The sequence below is a fragment of the Macaca fascicularis genome, chromosome 8 (genome assembly GCF_037993035.2).
Source record: "Macaca fascicularis isolate 582-1 chromosome 8, T2T-MFA8v1.1".
NCBI lineage: Eukaryota > Metazoa > Chordata > Mammalia > Primates > Cercopithecidae > Macaca > Macaca fascicularis.
Window position 1 is genome coordinate 4396260 of NC_088382.1, and position 21123 is coordinate 4417382.

General features: G+C 38.5%; 1 protein-coding gene across 2 annotated transcripts in view; it reads right to left on the reverse strand.

Annotated features, from left to right (window-relative positions):
* Positions 1-21123, reverse strand: part of CSMD1 (CUB and Sushi multiple domains 1) — a 2045798-nt gene that overhangs the window by 1073327 nt on the left and 951348 nt on the right. For both annotated transcript variants that reach the window (XM_005562521.5, XM_065518732.2), the window contains exon 4: positions 3037-3231. In XM_005562521.5, coding sequence (XP_005562578.3) covers positions 3037-3231 — 195 coding nt within the window. The remainder of the gene's footprint in view (positions 1-3036; positions 3232-21123) is intronic.

The window sequence follows — 21123 nt, forward strand, 5'->3', positions numbered from 1 at the left end:
AGAGTTGAAGCATGCTGTTTTCTAAAGTCATTGGAACAGTAAAATAATATTTTTGGAAAATGTGAGAATAGCAGTGCTCCAGGTAAAGGAATTATCATCTTGCTCTGAAATGTGACAATGGCACTTGGAAGAGGGCACTAACTTACAATCACCTTATCTGAGAAGTCTGAGAGTGTTGAAAGAGTTCTTAAAATATACACATTAAATGGTCAAGGAGTGTTTGTAATTTTTAGTAACAAAAGATAAAACGGAGGCAACAGGGCTAGAAGGACATAAACATTGGCATCAAATCTTCGAATCCTGCAACAAGAGATGATGAAAATAGGCAGAAATCCCTGAAGATTGAAAAATACAATGAAAACAATTTTGGATATTTGGGGGATATAATAATAAGTTGAATTAGTCTGTTTTCACGCTGGTGATAATGCATACCCAAGACTGCACAATTTACAAAACAAGGAGGTTTAATGGACATACAGTTCTATGTGGCTGGGGAAGCCTTACAATCATGGTGGAAGGCAAGGAGGACGAGGCCACGTCTCACATGCATAGCAGCAGGCAAAGTCAGCTTGTGCAGAGAAACTCCCATTTTTAAAACCATCAGATCTTGAGAGACTTATTTACTATCACAAGAACAGCACGGAAAGAACTGCCTCCATGATTCGATTACCTCCCAGTGGCTTCCTCCCACAACATGTGAGAATTGTGGGAGTTGCAATTCAAGATGAGATTTTGGTGGGGACACAGTGAAACCATATCATTTTGTTCCTGGCCCCACCCAAATCTCATGTCCTCACATTTCAAAACCAACCATGCCTTCCCAACAGTCCCCTAAAGTCTTAGCTTATTTCAGCATTAACTCAAAAGTCCACATTCTAAAGTCTTATCTGAGACAAGGCAAGTCCCTTCCTCCTATAAGCCTGTAAAATAAAATGCAAGCTAGTTACTTCCTAGACATAATGCTGGTACAGGAATTGGGTAAATACAGCCTTTCAAAAATGGGAGAAATTGGCCAAAACAAAGGGTCTATAGGCCCTATGCAAGTACAAAACCCAGCAGGACAGTCAAATCTTAAAACTCCAAAATGATTTCCTTTGACTTTGTGTCTCACTTTCAGGTCATGCTGATGTAAGAGGTGAGTTCCCACACCCTTGGGCAACTATGCCCCTGTGGCTTTGAAGAGTACAGCTTCCCTCCTGGCTGCTTTCATGGGCTGGCATTAAGTGTCTGCAGCTTTTCCAGGTACATGATGCAAAGTGTCAGTGGATCTACCATTCTGGCATCTAAAGGATGGTGGCCCTTTTCTCACAGCTGAACTAGGCAGTGCCCCAGTAGGGACTCCGTAGGGGAGCTCTGACCCAACATTTCCCTTCTGCACTGCCCTAGCAAAGGTTCTCCATGAGCTGCCCCCACCGCCCACCCTCCATAGCAAACTCCTATCTGGACATCCAGGAATTTCCATACATCTTCTGAAATCTAAGCAGAGGTTCCCAAACCCAAATTCTTGACTTCTACACATTTGCAGGCTCAACACCACATGTAAGCTGCCAGGGCTTGAGGCTTACATCCTCTGAAGCCACAGCCTGATCTCTGTGTTGCTCCTTTCAGCCACAGCTGGAACAGCTAAGATGCAGGGCTCCAAGTCTCTAGGCTGTACACAGCATGGGGACCCTTGGTCTGGCCTGCAAAACCACTTTTTTCTCCTAGGCCTCCAGGCCTGTGATGGGAGGAGCTACTGTGAAGACCTCTGACATGCCCTGGAGACATTTTCCCCATTGCCTTGGGGATTAACATTTGGCTTCTCATTACTTATGCAAATTTCTACAGTTGGCTTGAATTTCTCCTTGGAAAATGGGATTTTCTTTTCTATCACATTGTCAGGTTGCAAAGTTCATGAACTTTTATGCTCTGCTTCCCTTATAAAACTGAATGCCTTTACAGCACCCAAGTCACCTCTTGAATGCTTTGCTGCTTAGAAATTTCTTCTGCCAGATACCCCAAATCATCTCTCTCAAGTTCAAAGTTCCACAGCTCTCTAGGGCAGGGGCAAAATGCTGCCAGTATCTTTGCTAAAACATAACAAGAGTCACCTGTGGCCCAGTTCCCAACAAGTTTCTTATCTCCATCTGAGACTACCTCAGCCTAGATTTCATTGTCCCTATCATTATCAGCATTTTGGTCAAAGTCATCCAACAAGTCTCTAGAGAGTTCCAAACTTTCCCACATTTTCCTGTCTTCTGAGCCTTCCAAACTGTTCTAACCTCTGCCTATTATCCAGTTCCAAAGTTGCTTCCACATCTTTTGGTATCTTTTCAGGAGTACCCCACTCCTGGTACCAATCTACTGTATTAGTTCCTTTTCACACTGCTGATAAAGACATACCTGAGCCTGGACAATTTACAAAAGAAAGAAGTTTAATAGACTAACAGTTCCAAGTGGCTGGGGAAGCCTCACAATCATAGCAGAAGGCAAGGAGGAACAAGTCATGTCTTACATGGATGGCAGCAGGCAAAGGGAAAGCTTGTGCAGGGGAACTCCTCTTTCTGAAACCATCAGATCTCATGAGACTTATTTGCTATGATGAGAATGGCACAGGAAACACCTGCCCCTGTGATTAAATTACCTTCCACGAGGTTCCTCCCACAACATGTGGGAATTGTGGGAGTTACAGTTCAAGATAAGATTTGGGTGAGGACACAACCAAACAATATCACAAGTCCTAAACTTGCTAATGACCTTATGTGGTCCAATCATGATTTCTTTCATATTATAACATGTAAAATTATATATTATTATGACACATTACATGTTATTACTTACATACTAATAACATGTAATATTAAATATTACATGTTACATGTTATTTCTTACATAGTAATAACATGCAATATTGCTTTCAGGAGCAGAATGAGCTGACACAGTGAGAGTCATCCCAACATGTCATCTTTTCATTTAAGTGGAAACTTTTATAAAAGCAGCTCCAAAGCCATTGCCCTGCCCTGGAGTTTGCTCACCAGCCCCCTTGTAGCACTGTACCTCTGCAAAAGGGAGCTGGGAAGTCCCACGATGCACCATTTCCTGGGCTAACAATGCAGGTCAGGATGGCATGGCCTTCCAAGATGTAGCCAGAGAGGCAGCTGTATCGGATTTTGTCTCCTATGTTGAATCTCGTTCCGTGGAGAACACCTTTCAGGATTTCTCCAGGATTTCCACAAGTGTGGCTAGGTAAAACTATTGGAAAGAGAAAAGAAAGGAGAAAAAACAAGTTAAATTTTCTATGGAGAGCCACTTATAACACAAAACAGACACCATTTTTGAATTATTAAAATGAGAAAATCTCTAGTATCAGAAAAATATTAATTGTTCCTAAAAATTAAACTGAGAAAATGTCTTCTGGTTTTAGAATATCTGCAGTATAGCACTTTTATAAACATTATAAAGTGCAAATAAATGCATTTTGTTGAGAGGAAAATATAGTCCTGCTTTTATTCAGTGTTCCAGATAATGTCTAGATTATATTTTTGTAGTCACGAAATTCTACATACTCCTATAGTGAGCAACCAGATATCAGTGTCAGCAGCCAGACACAGTAGACTACAGAAATCTAAAACAGCAGTATCAGAAACACTGCAAGAGTGAATACTCATACCCTATTTATTTTTATGCTTCCAGGACCGGTACAGTGTCTGTTACACATCATTACCCAATGCTCAATCAACATTTGATGGATAAGCAATTGAATTAAATAATAAATTAGAAATCTCATGCATTCATCCATCAATGCATAAAAAAGGGTTCCACTACCGTATTCCAGGCCCACAGCCAGGCTCTGTCCATTTATAGTGTCTGATTCAAAAGTAAGTTTCAGTGCTAAGTTTTGACAACACAAATACTGAATTCACTTGCATTTTGCGAACCAAGAATAAAAGTCAAAGCCTGTCAACCATCTGAATGGACACATCCTCTCAGCCAGGGTGATTCCAAGGTTAACCTGAAAAACTAGTTCGGGGAGCCAGACATGCCTCATTATACCCTCTTCCCTTTTGGAATTACCGATAGAAGAAGCTCTTTACTTCCTAAAAGAAACACAGGCGATCTTGTTTTCGGAAACCTGCTACCTGGAGGCTTTCTATGCATGATAAAAACATTGGTCTCTGCAACCCTTTATTCTAACTGAGACATTCCTTTCTATTGATTCCATGTCTTTAGACAATAACTTAACTCTTTCAATTAATTTCCAATATGAAAAAAGAAAAAAAACCCTGGCCGGGAACGGTGGCTCATGCCTGTCGTCCCAGCACTTTGGGAGGCCGAGGTAGATGGAGCAGATCATGAGGTCAGTAGATTAAGACCATCCTGGCTAACATGGTGAAACCCCGTCTTTACTAAACATACAAAAAAAAATAGCCGGGCATGGTGGCAGGTGCCTCTAGTCCCAGCTATTCGGGAAGCTGAGGCAGGAGAATGGCATGAACCTGGGAGACGGAGGTTGCAGTGAGCTGAGATCGCGCCACTGCACTCCAGCCTGAGTGACAGAGTGAGACTCTGTCTCAAAAAACAAAAACAAACAAATAACCTTTGACTCTACCTATGACTTGGAAGCTCCCACTTCTAGTTGTCCTGCCTTTCCAGACCGAACTAATGTACGTCTTATGTGTATTGATTGATGTCTTATGTCTCCCTACAATGTATAAAACTAAGTTGTGGCTCAATCACCTTGGGCAGTTGTTCTCAGGACCTCCTGAGGGCTGTGTCATGGGCCATTGGCCACTCATATTTGACTCAGAATAAATCTTTTCAAACAATTTACAGAGTTTGACTCTTTTCATTGATGATTTCAATAATGGGGTATTGATTCTGTTCTTTTTGATCCTCTGACTTTTTCCTTGATATGATTCTCTGTCTAAATAAATTGACTTGAAACTCCATTCCATACTCATAGAACATGATTTTGAACTTAACTGGTGCACCATTCAGTTGAATGGATGAAATTCATCATTGTGGGCTATTGTCTCCGTATCTATGGTTTAAATTTAGTATGTCACCAGTAAATTAGCTGCTACTATTTGTATTCAAATAAGCTATGAAACTTACTAGTGGGGAAATAAAAAGATTTCCAAATAAAAATGTATTTCCAACTGAACAAAAACTATGTTATGTCCATATCCATTGTCTTTGCATTGGCATCAGGGTGTATTTTAATGTATTGGTATAATGCAGAACAATATTTTCTGTTTTATTAGTTTTTAAACTGAGAAACATAGAACTTTTTTAGAATGTGAGAAAGGAATCTCAGCTATTTCTAAAGTTATTTTTTATTTATCATGATATTACTTAAGTACAAACTGAGCTATGTAGAAATACTTAGGAAATAAATACCAGTGCTTAGATATTGAATATTATTGACATGTTTATGAAATCTCTATTTACAGAAAGTTTTTTCAGTTCTAGTTTTTAAGAAATAATTTCTGAGAGCAGTCTACAAAAATCTGTTTAAAAACACAACAGAAAATAGTTCAATATTGTCTACAACCATTTTTATTGTCTTTTTAAATAAGAAAATTCTGAATTTAATTCCACATTCACTATCCATAAAGCAAAAATCTGTGCTATTTATAGTATATTAAAAGTGACATTTATAAGGAACAAAAACTTTCCATTTTATCAGGGCAGCCCTTCAGCTTATGACCAGAATGCCGTGTCCATCAGCTGAGCTGAGAGCTCTTACGGTCAAAGACGCAGGCTGAATAGCCACCGTAAATGGGAAGAGTGAGAAACAGTGATAAAAAAAGGAAGTGTGTGACAAAAAGATTTTTGATGTTTTTCTTTAATGTCCAGGAATATTTAAAATAAATCATCATGTCTTCTTAGGGTCATTATTATTTTTAACTGTTACTGCTAATTCTTCTTAGAAGGCACACATTTTCCAACAGAAGGTGTCTAGATAATTGTTCCCCAAAGACAAGGGTTATCAATGGAAATCCATCAAATAAGCCTGCTAAAGAGAACCACAATGACCAGTCATTATCATGCATGGAAAATCCAAATGAACCACTCTGGAAATGGAACTTAGTCAGAGCGACTCTGCTATACATTTTTTCTGTTAAAAGAGCCTGAAATTATTTTTTTCAATTAACTTTGGTATGAATAATGTAAATGATTATCGTGTAGAAAGATCATTGGAACATTCTACAGTAATATATGGTTGTGAGTTGCCTGATGACAGCTCAATGATAGGCCTCATACACAACGTCGGTCCCAGGAGATGATGGCCTACTGATGTTGTAGCCATCACAATGTGGTAATGCCAGGTGTGACGCACATGTTTGTGGTGACGCCAGTGTGAACAAATGACCTGAGCTGCCAGTCATCCAAATGTATAGCACATATAATTAGGTTCACTACATATGCTTGATGATAATAATGAACAACTGTTGCTGGTTTTTGTATTTACTATACTATACTTTTTATCATTATTTCAGAGTGTACTGCTTCTACTAAAAAAAAAAAAATAACGATTTAACTGTAAAACAACCATAGGCCCTTCAGGAAGGATTCCAGAAGGAAGCATTGTTATTCTAGGAGATGAAAGCTCCATACCTGTCCTTGCCCCGAAGACCTTCTGGTGCAACAAGACGTGAAGGTGGAGGAGATGACCCTGTGCAGGCCTAGGCTAGTGTGTGTGTGTCTTAATTTTTAATGAATACAGTTTAAAAAGTAAAAATGTATACATTTTAAATAGAGAAACTCTTATAGAATAACAATATAAATGTTTTGTACAACTGTGCAATATTTGTGTTTTCAGCTAGATATTATCACAGAAGAGTCAAATGCTTAAAAATGAAAAAGAAGTTTATGAAGTAAGGTTACACTAAGCTTACTTTATGATTAAAAAAGAAAAATGTGTTTTTACACATTTAGTATACTCTAAGTCTACAGTGTTTATGAAGTCTACAGTAGTACATGGTCCTGTCCTAGGCCTTCACATTCATGCCTCACTCATGCACTGACTCACCCAGAGCAACTTCCAGCCCCACAAGCTCTATTCCCGGTATGTCCTATACGAGTGTAACTTTTAAAATTTTTAATACTGTTTTATTATTGTATCTTTTCTATGCTTACAGACACATATACTTACTTACACATATACTTCCAGTTGCCTACAGTATTCAGTATAGCCACATGCTGTACAGGTCTGTACCCTAGGAGCACTAGGCTACACCATAATACATCCTAGGAGTGTAGCAGGCTGCAAAACTTGGGTTTGTGTAAGTGCACTCTGTGATGTTTGCACAGGGACAAAATCGCCTAAGGATGCATTTCTCGGAATGCATCCCTGCTGTTAAGTGACACATGACTGCGTGTAACATATCTGAAGATACTGTTGTTACGGTCAAGTCTCACACTTTATTATCTACAGTATATTTAGTAAATTTAAAGAGAACTGGAGCCCTCCAAAATTTTTACCATTGTACTGTGCAATGGTATTTTCCAGCAGTGTAGAAACGTACTGACTTACATATTTTTGAAGGGAAAATATCATTATTGAATACAAGAGTCTCCCCAAAGTTTCTGAAAAGAAATATTTGTAAACACCCATGTCTTCAAACTTCCAACAGACAGCTACTCCCATAAAATTGAATATGAAAACTATTTATTACATTCAATTTCATCAATTTAGGAAAGGTATTTTTCATCGGGAAAAATTAAGGCAGATGTTAGAAGTAGCAGATGTCAAAGAAAAAACTAGACATCAATGGAGAGCATGCCTGTTCTTTTGATGAAATTGCATTTCCCATTGTATCTGACGTAAATGATCCTTTTCCAGGTGCCGTTGCAGGCTTTTATTTTACAGCAGGCCCTCAAATAGCACTGTTGTCATCACCACTATTTCATTACAACATGGATGAGAAAAATAAATAGATTCCTGACCAGGGTCACTGTCTGTTCTTTCCATGTCTGCATGAGGTATGTCTAGTTTCCTCCGTATCCCAAAGATGTGCATGTTTGCATGTTAGTTTCATTGGCACGTGTCCTGAGTCCCTGTCTGTGTGTGTGTGTGTGTGTGTGTGTGTGTGTGTGTTTGTGACCCTGCCATGGTAGGGTACCCTATCCAGGGCTGGTGCCCACCTGGCACCCTGAGCTGCTGAGACAACTCTGGTCACCCACAACCCAAAACTCAAATAATTGGATAAACTATTTTACTTGTTTTTATTAATCTTTCTTAAATGAATGTATAGCTCACATCTATGTCAGTGTTCAATGTTAGAAGTGTTTTGATCTTTAATATTTAGAATTTTGGTCATGTTTCGCACGGCGAGTAATATGCCATAGGAACTTTACTTTTGTTTATATCAATTAGCCTGTGGGAAAATTGGTTTTGTCATATGTTGTTTTTGTTAGAGCCACATTTTCCCAGAACCTACTGAGTACATGAAGTGAGCATTTGCTGTAACAGCAACGGCCATCAGCTCCAGCAACAGCCCAGTGGCGTTACAGAGGATAAAGAGGACGTCTACTTCTGGGGCATCTTTGACCACTTTAACGGTTTGCTTCTTTCTCTTGTCTACAGATTTTTGTCTTTAACATCTCGACACTTAATTATAAAAGAATTTGAAAAACACACATCAGACACAGTCTTTGCAAGCTGCTCTTTTTCAATTGACAAGGATTGTAATGGAAAGGAGAACAGCCTTTAGGACTCTTCTTTTACATTTATTAGTTCTGCTTATTTACTGAAAATGTTTTCCCATCAGTATTTATTTTACAGGGGAAGGTGTCAAGATTGAATGAGATAACAGGTTTCCAAATATCTGTTCTTTATATGACTCTATCAGATTTTATTGTAAACAGCCGTTAATAGTTCTGAGGGCCTTGAATCATTCCAGGTTGGAATTGAATCTTTTTATCTTTGTATATAAATATTAATATATTATAAAGTAGATCATATATTTTCCTATACATATATACAATAACTAAAATTCACATAGCTCATCAGCTTAGTGGGAATAGGAAAAAAAGTTTTTCAAAATTCAGCTGAACAAAATGTTATTTTAGAAGCAATGAATCAATAAATAATGTATAATTTTAGTCACTTTATTTCCATACTTGGCAAAAAGTGTAAATAAGTATCAGAGGCTTAAAATTAATTTAAGGATTTTGGAAGCAAAATAACTTAGGAAATGGAAAAAAATGATTAAATCTACCATTTAAGGTTTAAAGGAATTTGTGTTGGTGACACAAAGTTATAAATTTACGATTTAGGAATTGGGGGTTTTCATCTTCAACGAATTTTCTTTTTAAGAAGTTTTGTAAAAATTTTAATGGGAACAATGTGAACAAATAAATAGAAATAATTAAAAATAAATTAGAATATTTTCTTCTAGTTGCAAACACTAACAAATGCAACATGGACATAGTATTATAAATCTATCAGCAATTTTACTAATGAAATCAAAAAGCTTACAAATTGTAAAATATTGATGGAATTGTTGATAGGTCTATGCAAAGATTTAAGACACAGACACAAAAATTACCAAAATATGATAATTCAGTGGTTGAGAAAAACTAATTTAAAAGCAAGTAAATTCAACCCAATGTCATTTCTGCCAATTTCATTTTAACTAAATTTTTAACCAATTTGCCTGAAGATTATGCATGTCCCTTTATGACTCCCACAAGTAATAAATACACATGAAGAATTTAGTAAATACTGAGTTGACATAAACTCTACTTTTAGTTCTCTGTATTTCCTGAGCCATTTGCACTCTTTCCCATAGATGCTTCAAGAAAGCAACACTTATTTAGGTGATGGGAATTCTGCGCCCAACGCAGACATTTGGTAATGTGAAGGGATTTCTTGAAAGAGTTCTGGAAACATTTCTTTCCTCTCATGGCAGGTTTCCATCAGACCTCATGAAGCCAAGTTTGCACACCAGGGCTCGAAACTTGAAACATAGGCTGCCATTCTAAATATGCACATGAAAATTCTCTCCGTAACACTCAATTTGGCAAATACATATGGTCACAATTCAGTGACTTAATTGGGCTATCATGTCAAACCTTAAACCCAGCTGTTTCAAGAATTAAGTGGATGTCATATTAAATATCTTCCCACAAGAAAAGTGAAAGTACGATACTACAATAAAATACAACATTAATATTCATTACTACATGAGACAAGGCTATCAAAAAGAAGTTTGAAATTCATCAAAGGAACGGCAGCATTTTTAACAGCATGTGTACAATCAGTGAACTTTCATTTGGAATCTGGGTCCCTTAGGGTTCCTGTCCATTTCTTTACACTTTGCCTGTCTAGTAGTCTACTGATAGCTTAAGGCAATATAACTCCAAATTCCTTCATGATGTGCACTTCCTATGTAAACCAACGACATCAGATGTGTTTGCTTTGGACTATTTGCTGCTAAAAGTTCTTCACCCCACTCTCTCTCCTGGCTTTGGGAAGGATTAGAAAAATCGGGTTATATAATTTTCAGGATCACATTAAAAAATCAGATTTTCAAATCTTGTAACCTGACATTGCTTCTCTTTACTGGCTCTCTGAATGCGGGCCAATCTGTAAAAGGAGAAGGTGCTGAGGAAGCATTTATGACAAAAGCAATGAGGACCTCCCAGGAGGTGGCAGTCACTGAATGCCTTCTATTTTCAAAAAGTCTCATTCTCCAGGATGAGGAACGACCGTGAAAGAGAAGGACCTCATAGAAAGCATTACTATGGGAAGTAATAGGAATTGACTGAGAAGAACTCAATGAGGAAGTGGGTTGTAAATATACTTACAGGTGGGAAAGGGCAAGATCTGGCCAAATAAGAAAGGAAAGATAAATTGATATGGGGGAAGTCGTTGTAGCAAGAATTTATATAAAAGTATACGGCACAGTGAGTTAGTCATCAGACCTGGCATGAGATAGATTTGGGTTTCTGCTCCAGAAACTGATTTTGTAATGTTGGACAAATTACTTAGACCTTAGTTTCCATATCTTAAAAAGGGGAATGAAAAGTAAAACTTACTCGTGGGTTTATTACAGAAAATTGTAAAAAGATATCACAAAACGTCAGGGCACTTGGCACAGGTTAAGCGTTCTATACATCTCAGGGCTTTTAAGTTGATTTTCCCAACTCTAAAGCACCATGCAAATGTTAGGGAAATAATACAATTTTCATAGTATACAGAGATTTTAACACATCCCAATTTCAGAAACAATATTTGTAAAGGGTATCAGAGTCAAGGCTATTATTAAAATGCTAGCATAGTTGTAATGGAAGTAAAGGAGAAGGACATCCTAATTTTTCACTTAGCAATATTAAGTCTACTTCATTATTTCTGCCTTAAAACTGGAAATACTTGTACAACACATACTATGTGCTAGACACTGTTCTAAGTAGTTTGTATATATTAAGAGTGTATATGAGTAAGTACTATTATTATGCCCATTTTAAACAAACAAAAAGCATGCTGCAGGGAGATCAAGTCACTTCCATGACACATAACTGCTAAGAATTGGTGGTAGAGCTTGCATATGATGGATTCAGAATCTCTACTTTCAAGCATGACAAAAAGCTCTTTCATATGAAAATGTGGCTCACATCAAAAGAGATGATGATCAGGCATCATTTGATCTACAGTGTTCACAATGGAGCTTTGTTATAATAACAGGGATATATGGATTGGGGAGACTTACGATGTTTTCTTAGGTAGAACTGAGGGCACAACTATAACATAGTTTTAAAAAAATGTTTCAAGCTCTCCAGGCAAATTCATATAACAGCAGAAACACTGCAGGAGAGACTGCAGCAAGGTCAGAAACTAGGTAAGCAACTAGTTGGCAAATGGATTTGAAACCTATGGACTGGATGTTCAAAAGATTTTGAATAGCACGTGAAAGACATTAGAAGCTCTTGACAATTGAGAAAATAAAAATGTTGTTGCAAAATGATTTTGACTATGTAAATGACTTTTGAGAAGCATCATGTGTATTTACTAGTGTGAATTATGAAATAATCTTATAGTGTTACATTTTGACCTCACTAGTTAATCCTCATGTGGTCCTGTATTTTCTTTTTTTCTTTTTCTTCTTTTTTTTTTTTTTTTTTTTCCTGAGGTGGAGTATTGCTCTGTCACCCAGGCTGGAGTGCAGTGACTCGATCTTGGCTCACTGCAAGCTCCGCCTCCCAGGTTCACGCCATTCTCCTGCCTCAGCCTCCCGAGTAGCTGGGACTACAGGCGCCCGCCACCATGCCTGGCTAATTTTTGTATTTTTAGTAGAGACGGGGTTTCACCGTGTTAGCCAGGATGGTCTCGATCTCCTGACCTCGTGATCCGCCCACCTCGGCCTCCCAAAGTGCTGGGATTACAGGCGTGAGCCACGGCGCCTGGCCGGGCCTTTGCCATTTTAAACGCTAGAAGAATTCAACCATATACAAATTTTCGCAAAACTATGACAAGAATTGTTAAATGCAAATCAAGCTTACTACTAAGAAAGAAGCAACATCTTTCGTGTTTCAACCTACATTCGGCCTTAAAAAGTAGTGTCTGTAAGGATCAAACTGTTCCAAAAATACTCAACCAAACCCCAGTGAAAGAATGTTCAAGAGTATTTATGAGAATACAAAAATATTCAGCACCTGTCAAAGTGAGATTCACCGTGTCTGGCATCCAATCAAAAAGTACTAAGCATGCAAAAAAGTAAGAAGATGTCCATAATAAGAAGAAAACTCAATAAATGAAAAATGAGCCAGAAATAAAACAGAATTTTGAATCAGTGAACACCAACATTAAAACTGTTATCAGAATTGTATGCCCTGTTCTCAATCAGCTGATAACGGAACATGTTGAGACATGGAAAATGTAAAAAAAAAAGAAAAGAAAAAAAAAAGACCCAGATTGAACATCTAGAGTTAAAACCATGTAAGATTCAAAACCCAATGGATGTTATAAGGTAGAATAGATATAGCAGAAGGTAACATTAATGAACATGTAGAGATAGCAAGATAAAGTATTTAAAATGAAACATAAAAGAAAAAAAAAAAAGATTTCCAAACAAAATCAAAACAAAACTAAGAGCACAGAGAATCAATGAACTTTGGGACCTCTCCGAGCAGACCTATGTGTGTAATTAAAGTCACCAAAGGTAAGGAACACAAAGAGGGACAGAAAAAAAAAAAAAAAGAAAAGAGAAAGAAAACCAATTACCCCAAAACTTCAAAATTTACTAAAACAGTGAAATCATAAATACAAGAAGTTCAATAAGTGCAAAATGCAAAGAACACGAAGAGCACGATATCACACATGTCAAAATCAAGTTGCCTAAATACAGCAATGAAGAAAAAATCTTTAAAGCATCCATAGTAGCGGGGGTAGGGGTAAGGTTCTGTGTAGAGAGACAAAGATAAAGGTACCAGGCAATGCATCTTCAGAAAGAATGAAATCAAGGAGAGACTGAGCAACTTTTAGAACGTACCGAAATAAAAAATAAGCAAAACAACTGTCAATCTAATAAACTCACACAGCAAAAATATTTTGCAAAATCACAGGGTAGAGAAACAAGTTCAGACGTGTGAAAACTGAAAGTCCATCACTAGCAGGCCCATACCACAAGGAATATTAAAAGGAGTCATTCCAGCTGAAGGAAATAGTGTAGTAAGGAACGCCAAACACCAGGAATGATACCTGTATGGGGAATTACACAGTATGTTTTATTTTAAAAATCTGTTTAAAAGATTATTAGCTGTTTAAAGCCAGATAATATATATTTTGGGTTTCTAACATGTAGAAGTGGCAGAAATGACAGAAATACCACAGAGGCTGGGTAAGAAGAAAGGAGAGTATATTGCTGTATCTTTGCTACACAATAGGTGAAGTGGTACAACATATATGTGTGTGTGTGTATGTATATATATGTATATATGTGTATATGTATATATATGCATATACATATACACACACATTTATGAGAATGAGGATCATTTATGAGAATACAAAAATATTCAGCACCTGTCAAAGTGAGATTCACAGTGTCTGGCATCCAATCAAAAAGTACTAAGCATGCAAAAAAGTAAGAAGAGGTCCATAAGAAGAAGAAAACTCATAATGCAAAAAAGTAAGAAGATGTCCATAATAAGAAAACTTTTTTGTGTGTGTATATACACACACACACACACACATATATGTTGTACCACTTCATATATATATGTTGTACCACTTCATATATATATATGCGCAGACCGGGCACAGTGGCTCATGCCTGTAATCGCAGCACTTTGGGAGGCCGAGGCAGGCAGATTATGACTTCAGGAACTCAAGACCAGTCTGGCCAACATAGCCAAAATCTATCTCTACTAAATATGGGGGGGGGGGGGAAATTAGCTGGGTGTGGTGACCAGCACCTGGAGTCCCAGCTACTTGGGAGGTTGAGGCAGGAGAATTGCTTGAACCTGGGAGGCAGAGGTTGCAGTAAGCCGAAATTGCACCACTGCACTTCCAGCCTGGGTGACACAGCAAGACTCTGTCTAAAAAAACAAAATAAAACAAAACAAACAAAAAAGCAGCAGTATAACATCACAGTAGATTATGGTAGAGTACCATAAAGTCTAAAGTCACCCCTAAAACAGCAAAGACAAATGTTACAGCTATTAAACTAGCACAGGAGATAAAACAAATCACAAAAAGTACCCAATCCAACAAAAGGAAAACATAAAAAGAAGGGGAAAAAAGAAAATGAATGACAAATATGAAGCAAACTGCAAGGTGGTAAAATTAAACACAGCCTTACCAATAAACACAGGAAGCATAGATGACACGAACCTCACAGTTACAAGGTGGACATCATGATACTGGATGAAAAATACAACCAGTGTTATGTTGTCTTCAGGAAAAAGTATTTTAAATATAAATAGACAAACAGATAACAGTAAGATAATGAGAAAAGACAAATAGCTTTATGTGTGCCGCTAGCCGGCCGCCTTGAGGGGGAAATGAATGTAGAATAGCCAAACTGGAATCTCAAAAGACCGAATGCATTTTTTAATTCTAGGAGTGGCGGCTCCTGGGTGAAACTATACATTTATTTCAGTGTTCTGAATTACAGATTCAATTACCTTAAAATAAGGTTTATTACCAATAGATACTATTGATACTTTGCTGAGCTTCTGTTTCAAATGCTGGACCGCTTTATATATGGTGTTTCAAAACTTACATGTCTCCAAATGAGGCATCATTATTCCAGTTTCACATATAAAGATGATGAGACCCAGAGAGGCTAAGCAACTCAGTTAAGATGACAGTGATAAACCTGCATCTGTATAGACCTACGATATTTCCACGACTTACTGTCGCAATTGTGTTGATATAATTGAAATGCTTTTAAATGCAACTGTAAAGTTAGAAAGAAATAATTTTGGCAGAGTTTAATTTTTTAAAAAAGGCTGAATAATTAGGAGACCAGGTTTCCTGTCTTTTCTTGCCCACTGCTTGTCTCTGTGATATTATTTGATATTATACTTTCTGGCTCACATCTTCTCATCTTAACAGTAAGAAAGAAGACGAGAGGTGGGGTGGACTCATTCATTCTAAAAGTTGAGGAATCTGCACAATAACTGCTGTTTCAAATACATGTAACTTCTCTTATTTTCTCATACTTCCTTATTGCAAATTAAAAAATATAAAATTGGCAAAGGAAAAACAGAGAAATCATCTCTGAAAATTAATGCAAAATTTAAAAATAAGACAGAATGCAATTCTGTTTACCATTTACTTATCAGAACCTTGTCTTAATAAGCTCAAGGCAATCTCAGTCTACTTTCTGTCATTCCAAGCTCTAAAATTCTTTACCATAAAAGATGCTTAACTCAATCTAACTGGAGGGTCACATCTCAGGGGCCAGCAACCCCTCCAGAGGGAGCGAGAAGAATCAGGAGCATCAGGACACTTCATTCCATCTTTGATTCCACCATGGCAGAGCTCGATCACTGGAAAGATAATTAAATCCAGGTCTCATTTTCTTCTCTTGTGCAATGAGAAGAGCCATAGTAGGTTCCCAGGGAAGCTGACTGGGAGGGCATGTCTGCGTAATCATAACTGGGACAGGAAGGAAGCGGGACTGGGCAGAGAGAGAAGATGACCTGCAGTCAGTCAAGGCCTCAGCCAGTCCTGCAAGGAGCTCTCCTTTTGGAGATGTGTATTGCTCCTTCAGTGCTGTCTACACTGGAGTGAGAGGCCAGAGCCTTCTAGTCCAGAACAGGCCAGCTCCAACATGGAGGCTCCTGCCTGGCCACATACCACCCTGGGCATGTACTACCCTGGCTGCGTATCACCCTGGACGCGTACCACCCTGGACGCATACCACCCTGGACGTGTACCACCCCGCTGCGTATCACCCTGGACGCGTACCACCCTGGACGCGTACCACCCTGGACGCGTACCACCTGGCTGCGTATCACCCTGGACGTGTACCTCCCTGGATGTATACCAGCCTGGCTGCATACCACCCTGGACGTGTACCGCCTTGGACGCGTATCACCCTGGCTGCGTATTACCCTGGGCACGTACCACCCTGGCTGCGTATTACCCTGGACGCGTACCACCCTGGCTGCATATCACTCTGGACGCGTACCACTCTGGATGCGTACCACCTTGGGTGTGTACCACCCTGGCCACCTACCACCCTGGCTGCGTACCACCCTGGCCACCAACAATCCTGGCTGCGTACAACCCTGAATGCATAGCACCCTGGACACGTACCACCCTGGGCTTGTACAACCCTGGGCATGTACCAACCTGGCCACATAGCATCCTAGCCATGTAGCACCCTGGGGCGTACCATCCTGGGTGTGAACCACCCTGGGCTTGTACCATGCTGGGGACTGTACCACCCTGGACTTCGCAGCCCTCAGGCCCAGATTGACTTCACCCATGAGAACTTAAATTTAAAAAAATGTCCCCATGGCATCTGAGAGTAATTATACTCAACATCTTGCTCACGGAGGTGTTTCCACTTCCTGTGTTTTGTTTTTCTTTTATTTTTATTTTTTGAGACGGAATCTCGCTCTGTCGCCCAGGCTGGAGTGCAGTGGCCGGATCTCAGCTCACTGCAAGCTCCGCCTCCCGGGTTCACGCCATTCTCCTGCCTCAGCCTCCTGAGTAGCTGGGACTACAGGCGCCCGCCACCTCGCCCGGCTAGTTTTTTTTTGTATTTTTTAGTAGAGACGGGGTTTCACCGTGTTAGCCAGGATGGTCTCCATCTCCTGACCTCGTGATCCGCCCCCTTCGGCCTCCCAAAGCGCTGGGATTACAGGCTTGAGCCACCGCGCCCGGCCCTTCCTGTGTTATAGTTACAATGTTACGCCTGAACCTTCCAAGTTTACAAAGCTGGTTTACAGGAAAGTCATGCACCCCAGGTGTGGTGAGGAGGCCACAGACGGGGCAGGGGGAGACACTGAGCATGGCAGTCACCACCTGTGCCCTCCCATCTGCAGCTGCCACGCAGTGGTGGGATGGGGCACTGGGTGGTGGGGGGCTCATCTCTGAGGAACCCACCATGTGGGCAGCATTTGTCCTGTTAATGAGTTCAGGAGCAGAAGTGAGACGAAGCCTCTCATTTCTTCCCACATACACTAACGGAATCCTATCCTTGTAAGGTTAGGCAGGTGAAAGGAACCTCAGTTGTGTATGCTATGAGCAGATGAACCATTTCAAGGACGCTGTCATTTAAAACAGTGCCGCATTACCAATCATCAATGACAAGTGGCCACAGCAGTAGAAATGACCGCTGAGAGCACTGGAAGAGCCACTGGTGCTGGGGTCAGAACCCTGTGCCGAGCTCGGGACAGACCAGATCCAGGGACATCATGGGACCCCGTGGGCAGCAGATGCCGTTACAGCTCAGACACAGGATGTGCAATGCTTTAGAATGAAAGAAACTCAAGAATATTCCTGCTATTCGCTGCAACACAGAAAAGGGGAAATTAGCTTGAGGAGGTGGATTGTAGGAGAAATAATTTTAAGTAGAGAACCTAACAGTCAAAGCAGTAACCATAAGTTTCAAAGACTAAAATAAAACATGTGAACATAAGCGAACTATGAAACACAAAGACTAAATTACATACATTAAACCTATTTCCAGACATTGTGAGACATGACTTCTCAGCGTCTTCATCATCCCCTTTTTCTTTCAGACTCTGGGCACTGCATTCTTTTTTTTAAATTAGGATTTTTACGTCTATGCTCATGAACACACACAGGTATTATACATTTTCTGGAAAAAGTACATCTAAGTCATTCATATCAAAGTATATTAGATTCCTGTAAAGTGGATATAATTCAAAATAATGGTTCTACAATTGTATTTAAATATAAAATGTAGGATTTATGCAGATTAGATTTTAAAACCAGTTCTTCCAGTTTTTATATATATTATATAACATACAATGTATTATATATCTCCTATATATTTTTTAACATATAATGTATATCATATATTATATATAGCATAATATATTATATAGCATAATATATATTTTATATAGCATAATATATATTACATATAGCATAATATATATTATATATAATATATATTATATATAATATAATGTATATTATATATAACAATATAATGTGTATTATATAACTATATATTATATATAATAGATAATATGTATTATAAATTTATATACATAATTTATGTGTGTGTATGTGTGCATGTGTGTATAGAAAATAATAAAACCATTTTAACAATGTAAAGGTCATGTGGCATTATCTTTTAGTTCTAATTAATGAATTCTTGGTTGTTCCTCAGTCTAACTTCAGTTATTTCTCTTCTTTGTCCTGGAAGTTAGCTTCTAAAAAGTCTCAATGTTACGATTATAAACAGTTTAATTTACTAGGCATTGGTATATTACAAATCCATGATTTTCATATTCATTCAAACCTAAATGTGATTTCTGTTATTGAATTCACATAAATAGCTCAAGCTTCATGAAAAGAGCCTTTTGGAAATAATAAAGCATGTTTTTGTTGTTGCTGTTGCCTTACATGTCATGTATTCAACTCTGTACATAGTATAACTGTGGGCTTCCAAGTATTTTCCTTTAGTTTCTAAAGACCTACTGTTGATTGTTGTGTCTTAATAATTCCATCATAAAACATCATAACAAAGAACAAGTGTGCAGATAGGATATACACTGTGAAGTTTTATTTCCATTTGATTTTAAAAGGATGTAAATATTATTTAAAGGATTTCATAATTTAAATCTTTTTTTTTTTGTTTCCCCCGTGACACACACACATGTTGTAATTAATGTTCAGCCTGGGGAGCAAGTGAACTAACAATTATTGAACTCTAAGCGCTAGGCACTTCATGTGTTACTTCCCTGAATTCTTGCAGGAGCCCCACCGAGAATGTGACAATCAGGCCATCTAAAAATGGGCAGAGAGAGGCTTATGGCCTAGATGGAAACTGAATCCTAACTCCACCTTTGTCTCAGATCTCATGCTCTTTTCTTTCCAGAACCCTCCTGATGTATTACTTAGGGTTGTGACATAGAGGGAACTGCTGGAGTCCAAGTGAATACAGAATTAAATGTGGTCTTTAAAAATGGTCTCTATGGTATTGAAGCTCAACTGGAAGCTGTGGCTGAAGCCAGAGCAGCCTGCGACTATGTTCCGGTGACTTTGACCTATCTGACCTGCTTTGCGCCAGCTGCTCTGCAGTAACTCATTTGTGTTTCAGTCTGACTCTAGTGTTTATCAAAGTTCTCTAAGTGCTCGGCACGTGCATTTTGGAGTGGGAGGGAGGAAGGAAGGAGAGAGACAAAGTGGAATGTTCTGAACACAAAATGATCTTCTACCGAAAGCCCTTGAGAATAGTCCTGTCCATGGAGCAGGAACAATCTTGGAAGCTCAGGAAATATTGTGGAAAACATAAACTGAAATGGAAATGGCATTTTTCCCAGGGAATTCTTAAGAATCATTATAGCTAACTCAGATTAAAAGTAGCATGAATACAAGGAAGGCAACATTGTGACATATCATTCATTCATTCAACGAATATTTATAGAATGCAAATTATGTTGAATATTTATTGAATGCATATGTGTGGAATATTTTTCCAGTCACTAGGAATACAATATCGCCCTCAGTGAGTATGTCTGGGGCATGCAGAGAGAAGAAAGACAATAAAAAAATAAATACAATTTGTAATAGGTCAGCTGATTTTAAATGCTAGGGAGAAAAATAAATCAAGAGAAAATTATATTTTTTGACAGGAATTGGTAGGGAATGCAATTTTACATTAGGTGGTCAGGAAGCAGCTTGATAAGAAAGTGACATTGAAAAAAATATATGAGGTAGAGGATCAGCTCTAATTAACAGTATTTACATCACTGAGCATTTAGTTTGATTTTACATAGTATTATAAAAATTAGGATTGTTTTCCCAAAAATATAATATCATGTTGAGTCCTTAGGCCTTGTTTCTTCTCATCCTGACAGCTTTATCTCTTTGTATGAGAGATCAAAGCCTTTGGACCACTAAAAGGACACGTAGCATTCATTCTTTTCCAAATATTTTATACATTCCTAATTGATAGGTATTTCAGGGAAGAGCCACACTGACTTCTGAACACACTTGCCAAAGGTGAAAACAATGTATGCAGTCAGACTTTGTTTCGGTTCTTGTTACTGCATGGATGTTTTCATATTGAATAACCTACAGTTCTTTGTTATTAGTCACTGAGATTAGAATGAAAAGTGATACTTAAACATTTTTACACTAATTACGAACATAAGATTGACCTGGTTACACAAAGAGGGGAGTCTTTCATTTATTCAATAACTTATTTTAATTACACTCTTAATAACAACAGCTAACACAGACAGTGCTTCCTAGGCGAAGCACTGTGTACATATTTCAATTTATGAACATGGACCCTCCTGTTTTCCCAACAAGATTCTGCAGTAGCTACTATTATCCCCATTTTAAAGATGAACAAACTGAGGCAGAAAAGTTAAGGAACGTCCCTCAGGTTATAAACCAAGTAAAGGGGGGAGCCAGGATTTGACCTGAGGTTGTGTAGCTCCAGAGTTTGTATACAAACAGCACACACCAAACAG